Source organism: Rhipicephalus sanguineus, chromosome 11 (genome assembly GCF_013339695.2).
Source record: "Rhipicephalus sanguineus isolate Rsan-2018 chromosome 11, BIME_Rsan_1.4, whole genome shotgun sequence".
In the NCBI taxonomy this organism is placed as follows: domain Eukaryota; kingdom Metazoa; phylum Arthropoda; class Arachnida; order Ixodida; family Ixodidae; genus Rhipicephalus; species Rhipicephalus sanguineus.
The window spans coordinates 20,905,374-20,915,280 of record NC_051186.1 but is presented as its reverse complement, the minus strand read 5'-3'; the positions used below and the strand labels follow the sequence as shown (position 1 = coordinate 20,915,280).

The window sequence follows — 9,907 nt, the reverse complement described above, 5'->3', positions numbered from 1 at the left end:
GCGCCATCTAGTGAACACTCCAAGAACTAGAGGTGGCTACCTACTACTACTACATATTACAGAGGAGGGACAGACCCACACCCAAAGGAGCTTCGCCCCTAAAGAGTAACCATTTTCTCTGGTGTCTTTCCTTGCTGCAGTGTGGCGTATGCAGAAATAAATGAAGCTACCATGCATTGCTGCATGTCACTTTTGATTGTGTGCTATACACATAAATCACAATTGGAAGAGCAATAGAATACATTTATTCATAGATTTTATTTGATAACATATGTACACAGCTGGTGCGCCAAACATGTCTGGTTACTTCCAACACACGCACACATTGGGATCCTTGTCAAGTATATCATCCAGCTCTTTGTAGCTCATCCCTGTTTAAAAAAGAAAGAAAAGTATATATCTGAAGATGCATCAGTTGCACTAAACAGTGCCTGTGCACAATTAAAGGGGGTCATTTCTGTAAAGTCACATTAGTGACAGTGTTTGCCAAACTGAAGCCAGAAGTTGCAGAGATTGCTTAAAGTTCACAGAATAACTGGTACTCCTTAAAAAATCTGGGCAGAGCTCGCTCCACTAACACTCAATTCACACGCAATTCTTGTAATTTGTGCAACACTGCAATTTTTCAATATTTGGTCTGTTCTGCTACATAGCTTCACCAACAAGGTGGTGTGCATTGGAACAATGTGGCCTTCTATCCCTCCACACCAATTAATGCCCAAGATGTTCATGTTCTGTGGATCGTACAGAAACTCACCTGTCTTGGCACATATGTCGTCGTAGCTGTGAGCTCCATCAAAATACCTGGACACAGATTTCATCTTAGAAGTGCTGTCTCCTGCCCGCTTCAGGTCTATTGGGTACTTGTGCAGACGACGCAGGAGGCCCTTCATAACACCATACTGTACAAGCTTTCTGATCAGCCACATGTTAAGGGGGGAAAAATAAAAATTAAAATGCCAGTCTCCTACTGCACTTGCAACTGTTTCTCGTGTATGGGTCATGAAAATGAGAAGCTCACAAGAATGTGTTGCAACAAAATGGAGAATCTGAAATTCGAAGGTTGTGGGTTTCAGATCCCATCAACATATATTAGAAAAACAAATAGTGCCCCCTAAACGTCTGTTAGACTCTAAAAAAAAAAAAAAAAAAAAAGAGCCGAAAGTTTTCCTACAAGGTGGAGGTCTCTAATATGGACGCATTCTTCAACAGTTGCTGGCATCAAAATTGTCTCATTGGCTACTCTCAATGCACAAATTTCCAAGCGGCTCGTTTCTTTGCTCGACCCAACCAAATGAATCCAAAAGAATAATTGCATTAAGGAAAACAGGGGACATCATAGTAGTGTAGCGATTACGATGTTGCCCCTTTGTCAGTGGGATAGGAACCCACAACCTGCAAATTACACGATCCACACTACAGTTAGACAATGTCCCCTGTGCTTTCCTTAGCCTGTTGGATTCATTTACTTGAGTCTACACGCTCAATGTAGAGTCTGCTGTAGGAAGGACAATTTGTAAAGCCACTCGCGTGTGCCCTCTCGTATCGCGTGCACATGATGCTTGGACAAAGGTAAGTCTCCGAGACTAAAATCACAACATAGCCAGATAGATGGCTTTTTTTCTTTGCTCGACCCAACCAAGTGAATCTAAAAAAATTGCATCAAGGAAAGCATAAGGGACATCATTGTAGTGTAGTGATTATGACGCCCCTTTGTCAAGTCAGTGGGATCGGAACCCACAACCTTCAAATCACACGATCCACACTACAGTTAGACAATGTCCGCTGTGCTTTCCTTAGCCTGTTGGATTCATTTACTTGAGTCTACACGCTCAATGTAGAGTCTGCTGTAGGAAGGACAATTTGTAAAGCCACTCGCGTGTGCCCTCTCGTATCGCGTGCACATGATGCTTGGACAAAGGTAAGTCTCCGAGACTAAAATCACAACATAGCCAGATAGATGGCTTTTTTTCTTTGCTCGACCCAACCAAGTGAATCTAAAAAAATTGCATCAAGGAAAGCATAAGGGACATCATTGTAGTGTAGTGATTATGACGCCCCTTTGTCAAGTCAGTGGGATCGGAACCCACAACCTTCAAATCACACGATCCACACTACAGTTAGACAATGTCCGCTGTGCTTTCCTTAGCCTGTTGGATTCATTTACTTGAGTCTACACGCTCAATGTAGAGTCTGCTGTAGGAAGGACAATTTGTAAAGCCACTCGCGTGTGCCCTCTCGTATCGCGTGCACATGATGCTTGGACAAAGGTAAGTCTCCGAGACTAAAATCACAACATAGCCAGATAGATGGCTTTTTTTCTTTGCTCGACCCAACCAAGTGAATCTAAAAAAATTGCATCAAGGAAAGCATAAGGGACATCATTGTAGTGTAGTGATTATGACGCCCCTTTGTCAAGTCAGTGGGATCGGAACCCACAACCTTCAAATCACACGATCCACACTACAGTTAGACAATGTCCGCTGTGCTTTCCTTAGCCTGTTGGATTCATTTACTTGAGTCTACACGCTCAATGTAGAGTCTGCTGTAGGAAGGACAATTTGTAAAGCCACTCGCGTGTGCCCTCTCGTATCGCGTGCACATGATGCTTGGACAAAGGTAAGTCTCCGAGACTAAAATCACAACATAGCCAGATAGATGGCTTTTTTTCTTTGCTCGACCCAACCAAGTGAATCTAAAAAAAATTGCATCAAGGAAAGCATAAGGGACATCATTGTAGTGTAGTGATTATGACGCCCCTTTGTCAAGTCAGTGGGATCGGAACCCACAACCTTCAAATCACACGATCCACACTACAGTTAGACAATGTCCCCTATGCTTTCCATAGCCTGTCGGATTCATTTACTTGCGTCTACACGCTCAATGCAGTCTTCTGTACGAAGGACAATTTGTCAAGCCACTCGAGTGCACTCTCTTGTATCGAGTGCACATGATGCTTGGACAAAGGTAAATCTCGGAGACCAAAATCACAACATAGCCATATAGATAAGCTTTTTTTTTCTTCGCTCGAACCAACCAGGTGAATCCGAAAAAAACAATTGCACCAAGGAAAGCATAGGGGACATCATTGTAGTGTAGCGATTATGAGTGCACCCTCTCGTATCGAGTGCACGATGCTTGGACATAGGTGTCTAGGAGACCAAAATTACAATATGGCCAGATAAGCTTTTTTTTTTTCTTTGCTCGAACCAAGTGAATCCGAAAATAGCAATTGCATCAAGGAAAGCATAGGGGACATCATCGTAGTGTAGCAATTATCACGTTGTTCCTTTGTCAAGTCAGTGGGATCGGAACCCACAACCTTCAAATCACACGATCCACACTACAGTTAGACAATGTCCCCTATGCTTTCCATAGCCTGTCGGATTCATTTACTTGCGTCTACACGCTCAATGCAGTCTTCTGTACGAAGGACAATTTGTCAAGCCACTCGAGTACACTCTCTTGTATCGAGTGCACATGATGCTTGGACAAAGGTAAATCTCGGAGACCAAAATCACAACATAGCCATATAGATAAGCTTTTTTTTTCTTCGCTCGAACCAACCAGGTGAATCCGAAAAAAACAATTGCACCAAGGAAAGCATAGGGGACATCATTGTAGTGTAGCGATTATGAGTGTACCCTCTCGTATCGAGTGCACGATGCTTGGACATGGGTGTCTAGGAGACCAAAATTACAATATGGCCAGATAAGCTTTTTTTTTTCTTTGCTCGAACCAAGTGAATCCGAAAATAACAATTGCATCAAGGAAAGCATAGGGGACATCATCGTAGTGTAGCAATTATCACGTTGCTCCTTTGTCAAGTCAGTGGGATCAGAACCCACAACCTTCAAATCACACGATCCACACTACAGTTAGTCAAGGTCCCCTATGCTTTCCATAGCTTGTCGGATTCATTTACTTGCGTCTACACGCTCAATGCAGAGTCTTCTGTAGGAAGGACAATTTGTCAAGCCACTCGAGTGTACTCTCTTGTATCGAGTGCACATGATGCTTGGACAAAGGTAAATCTCGGAGACCAAAATCACAACATAGCCATATAGATAAGCTTTTTTTTTCTTCGCTCGAACCAACCAGGTGAATCCGAAAAAAACAATTGCACCAAGGAAAGCATAGGGGACATCATTGTAGTGTAGCGATTATGAGTGTACCCTCTCGTATCGAGTGCATGATGCTTGGACATGGGTGTCTAGGAGACCAAAATTACAATATGGCCAGATAAGCTTTTTTTTTTTTCTTTGCTCGAACCAAGTGAATCCGAAAATAACAATTGCATCAAGGAAAGCATAGGGGACATCATCGTAGTGTAGCAATTATCACGTTGCTCCTTTGTCAAGTCAGTGGGATCAGAACCCACAACCTTCAAATCACACGATCCACACTACAGTTAGACAATGTCCCCTATGCTTTCCATAGCCTGTCGGATTCATTTACTTGCGTCTACACGCTCAATGCAGTCTTCTGTACGAAGGACAATTTGTCAAGCCACTCGAGTACACTCTCTTGTATCGAGTGCACATGATGCTTGGACAAAGGTAAATCTCCGAGACCAAAATCACAACATAGCCATATAGATAAGCTTTTTTTTTATTCGCTCGAACCAACCAGGTGAATCCGAAAAAAACAATTGCACCAAGGAAAGCATAGGGGACATCATTGTAGTGTAGCGATTATGAGTGTACCCTCTCGTATCGAGTGCACGATGCTTGGACATGGGTGTCTAGGAGACCAAAATTACAATATGGCCAGATAAGCTTTTTTTTTCTTTGCTCGAACCAAGTGAATCCGAAAATAACAATTGCATCAAGGAAAGCATAGGGGACATCATCGTAGTGTAGCAATTATCACGTTGCTCCTTTGTCAAGTCAGTGGGATCAGAACCCACAACCTTCAAATCACACGATCCACACTACAGTTAGTCAAGGTCCCCTATGCTTTCCATAGCTTGTCGGATTCATTTACTTGCGCCTACACGCTCAATGCAGTCTTCTGTAGGAAGGACAATTTGTCAAGCCACTCGAGTGTACTCTCTTGTATCGAGTGCACATGATGCTTGGACAAAGGTAAATCTCGGAGACCAAAATCACAACATAGCCATATAGATAAGCTTTTTTTTTATTCGCTCGAACCAACCAGGTGAATCCGAAAAAAACAATTGCACCAAGGAAAGCATAGGGGACATCATTGTAGTGTAGCGATTATGAGTGTACCCTCTCGTATCGAGTGCAGGATGCTTGGACATAGGTGTCTAGGAGACCAAAATCACAACATAGCCAGATAGATAAGCTTTTTTTCTTTGCTTGAAGCAACCAAGTGAATAAAAAATCAACTGCATCAAGGAAAGCATAGGGGACATCATTGTAGTGTAGCGATTATGACGTTGCCCCTTTGTCAGTCAGTGGGATCGGAACCCACAACCTTCAAATCACACGATCCACACTACAGTTAGACAATGTCCCCTATGTTTTCCATAGCCTGTTGGATTCATTTACTTGCATCTACATGCTCAATGCAGTCTTCTGTAGGAAGGACAATTTGTCAAGCCACTCAAGTATACTCTCTTGTATCGAGTGCACATGATGCTTGGACAAAGGTAATGCTTGGACAAAGGTAAATCTCTGAGACCAAAATCACAACATAGCCAGATAGATAAGCTTTCTTTGCCTGAAGCAACCAAGTGAATAAAAAATCAATTGCACCAAGGAAAGCATAGGGGACATCATTGTAGTGTAGCGATTATGACGTTGCCCCTTTGTCAAGTCAGTGGGATCGGAACCCACAACCTTCAAATTACACAATTCATACTGCAATGCTTGGACACAGGCAAGTCTCAAGGAGACCAAAATTACAAGATAACCAGATAGATGGCTTTATGCTGAAATAAATGTATTTGAATGATCTAAACTTGGAGGCAGACCACTGGAGTCTGATGCCAAAAGAAGGGTAGCGTACGAGACTGCTGGGGGATACTTTCAACTGCAGAGAACATATGTTTCATTGAAATTTAATGTGACTGCTGCCCAAAGACGCTGGTATGACCATTCTAGTGTATGAGCAGATTGCTGCATGGCTAAATTTGCTACTGCTGATAGTGGGCAAGAACAATTTGATTATAAATGGTCATTACGACCCATGCTCATTGGTAGGTTGGCAGTGGTGAAAAATGAAAAGGATAAGATCACGTGAACATTGAATCTATGCTAAAAAATTTAGAGCCATCGAAAAAAATTTCCCGGTATTCTCTCTTGTCAAGTGCAGGCAGTTCACTTCCTGCACATCGCAACATTTGGATTGTTTACATCTTTATCACATTTTTCAGTGCTGCTGCCTTCACTTTAGAAGACTTGCAAATGGCAAAACAGTTTTAGCAATGTCTTGGTACAAACCTTTCATCTATTCCAAGGCTGTGTGGATTAGTCCGGGCGCAGACATCCCGAACGCTATTGCTCAGGTGAAAACTGCAGTACATCTCGAAAATTGACCTAAATGTTGGCCTTGGTCGACCTAAAACAACAACAAAAGTTTCTAAATGTGCACCTGCACCTGACGGACAATCTAAGTAAAGTTCAGGGTAAAATCCAACATTCCGACAAGCGGTCTTGCCTTCTTCAAGGCCGCAACAGCCTACCTTAGCGTATGTGCCCTCCAACCCAAACAAAAGAGGAGGAAAGGGCAACTGTGAGATTGGAGGCGCAAATTGAGCAAGTCAAAGAGAAAGGAAATGGTCAGTAAAAGAAGAAAAGCATGGAGTGGTGGTGGGATATTTGCGCTGAAACGGTAGAAGGGGAGGTAGCTTCCTAGATTTTGGACATCCGACTCTCCCAATAAAGCCTAGCTTTCACAGTTGCTCTTTCCTCCTCTTTTGTTTGGGTGGGAGGAGAGGGTACGAAGCATGTACATACACGTGCTGAGGTGGGCACTCGTGGCCTTGTTGAAACACTGGCTCCAGCAACGCCTCGTGTTCGCGAATTTCTCGCCCGATGAAGAATGAAACGCAATCACTGCGACCCTGGCCAGTGCATTTACTGAGCTAGAAGAAGGTAAGCAACCACATGTTGCAGTAGCAAAACAGGAGAGCTGACATACACTGCTCTGGCGTAACAGCAGCCAACACCACCTAGTCTCTTATTCTACAGTTGTAGCCTGCCATTTTTAATACCAACTTGTACTGCGAGCATTGCTGTAGTACACAAAGGTACACAGACTTGCACCTTTACATCCATTCAAACATTTATGCAAGTATTCTTTTACTAGTTTGTGAACTGATAACAACAGAAAAGATCTGCTGGTTTGTGCAATCTCCATTCAATGTAGCTAGCAGTCCTGGCTGTCCTACAGAGGCAATTGGCCTTGAAGTCATCCTGGCACTCCCATGCATACAACAGCACATTAGTGCCATACATCGAGCCATATTTCCTTCTAAGCAACTATAACAGAGTAGTATTAAGGTGACTTTGAACAACTGATTTTACTTTGTTGAGATAAACATGCAACACGGCACATACGGACTAAGAAATAGACTACACGAACGCCGGCTCGCAACTGAGAAATTGCGCATGCCAACGCAATAAATTATGTGCATGTTTATCCCAACACAACTTACCAGCTGATTTTAATTGTGGGATCCTAGCTTCATTTGGATGCGGGAGTGCAGCAGCCAAATAAAAGTGTATACTCGTATTACCCAAACCTACATCCGTCAAAGAACTGCGCAGTTTCGTAGCACTATGCTCCTACTTTCGGCGCTTCGTACAAAAATTCGCGACTATCACATCGCCGCTGACGAAGCTCCTTGGCAGCAACGGGCCCCTCAATTCATGGTCGTCGGAGTGCGATGACGCTTTCGCAAAGGTCCGTCGTTTGTTTAAGTCTCCTCCCATACAACGCCACTACGACCCTACGGCCCCTACAGAGGTACACACGGACGCCAGTAGTGTTGGCCTCAGCGCTGTCCTTGCACAGCAAAAACTTCGGTTCCCGAAATATGTCCTGGCATATGCAATTCGTATGCTTACTAAAGCCGAGACCAATTACACCGTCACGGAGAAAGAATGCCTGGCAATCATCTCGGCCCTTACGAAGTTCCGACCTTATTTGTATGGTCACCCATTTGATGTCGTCACCGACCATCATGCACTGTGCTGGTTGTCACTGAAGGATCCCTCAGGCCATCTTGCCCGTTGGGCACTTCGCCTGCAAGACTGACATCCGCGTGCTGTACCGCAACGGACGCCAACATGCTGATGCCGACGCCCTGTCGCACTCTCCCTTGCCCGACGACAATGCCCACAGCTCAGCCACATCTCACCTTGCCGTTTCTTCCATCGACATCCAAACCATCACTACCGAACAGCGCAAGGATCAATGAATTGCCTCACTGATAGACTTGCTGACTGATCCATTGGCAATACCATCCACTCGCGTGTTGCATCAAGCCCACCATTTCGCCATTCGTGACGCCCGCCAGTGGCTACTAGTAATACCCCGCAGTCTGCATTCTGACATATGCGAGTCGTTCCACTCTGATTCGCAGTGTGCGCGCTCTGGGGTATCGAAAACTTACCACCGCATTTGCTAACGGTACTTTTGGCGAGGGGTGTACCGTTACGTGCAGAAGTTCGTTTGCTCCTGCATCGATTGTCAGCGCTGCAAAACTTCAACGAACCAGTTGCCGGTAGGTCTGCAACCGTTACCTTGCCCTGACCGTCCGTTTGGGCAGGTGGGCATCGATTTGTATGGACCACTTCCTCTGACGTCGGCTGGTAACCACTGCGCCATCGTCGCTGTTGATCATCTAATGCGATACGCCGAAACCGCCGCCCTCCTATAGCAGCTACAGCGAGCGATGTTGCCTCCTTCCTTCTACACCGATTCGTGCTGCGCCACGGTGCCCCCTAGGAGCTTCTCAGCGATTGAGGCTGTGTTTTCTTGTCGGAAGTGGTCGAAGCCATTCTCAAAGAGTGCCATGCTGTTCACCACAAAAAAGTACTGCTTACTACCCGCAGACGAATGGCCTAACCGAACACTTTAACCGCACGCTCGGCGACATGCTCTCAATGTACATCGCCGCCGATCACAAATTGGGATGCCATTCTTACTTTCTTACTGTATGCCAGGCACCCGTCGCACACAATCCTTCCATACAAGCCGGATCGATCTGAGTGTGCACCTATTTCTGCCACAGCCAGACTCGCTGAAGAATGTTGCAAGCTTACCAAGACCTTCATTACACATGACCAAGAGCGGCAGAGGAGCATTCGTGGTGACACAACCACTTCTGAGCCCACATTCCTCCCTGGAGCGCTCATATGGCTCTCGATCTCTACCACTGCAACTGGCCTCGCTTCAAAACTACTGCCCAAATACGAAGGTCCCTACCGTGTAGTCGAATGCGCATCCCCTGTAAACTACCTGACCAAACCCATTGAACCATCTTCCGACATGCACCATCGAGGGCGCGACATTGTCAACGTAGAGTGCCTCAAGGCCTACCATGATCCGCTCATAGTGACAAGCTGTTAGGTTGCCAGGCGGCTTCCTTTTCGCACCCGGGGTAATTGTAGTGAAGCCTTGGAACTCTGCAGTGGGCTGTCCTCTCCAGTACTTTCTAGTGGGTTGCCCTATTCGGCTCCTTTCGGAGAGAACGCAGCTCATGCTGAGAGTCGGGCCCCGCCTTGACTGTCGCTGTCGTGCAGCATCGTCTCAGAGTGCCTGCCAATAAATCTCTTTACAACGCAATTAAAATCTGCTCCTGCAACTTAGCGCCAAGTGTGTGTGTGTGCGTGTTCTCTCTTGTCCTGCGTTAGGTGTGTCACACCGTAATCCTACACAATACTATGCCAACAAGCCCAATGTGCAACTCTGATCAACCATGCCATTTGTC

The 9,907-nt window shown here is 45.2% G+C and overlaps 1 protein-coding gene across 3 annotated transcripts in view; it reads right to left on the bottom strand.

Moving 5' to 3' along the window:
• Nucleotides 1–239: 239 nt before the first annotated feature.
• LOC119374067 (GATOR complex protein NPRL2) overlaps nt 240–9,907 on the bottom strand; it is an 88,351-nt gene continuing 78,683 nt past the window's right edge. For all 3 annotated transcript variants that reach the window (XM_037644130.2, XM_037644131.2, XM_037644132.2), the window contains 3 exons: nt 6,411–6,528; nt 758–915; nt 240–371 (listed from right to left, as the gene is read on the bottom strand). In XM_037644130.2, coding sequence (XP_037500058.1) covers nt 304–371; nt 758–915; nt 6,411–6,528 — 344 coding nt within the window. In that variant the 3' untranslated portion in view covers nt 240–303. The remainder of the gene's footprint in view (nt 372–757; nt 916–6,410; nt 6,529–9,907) is intronic.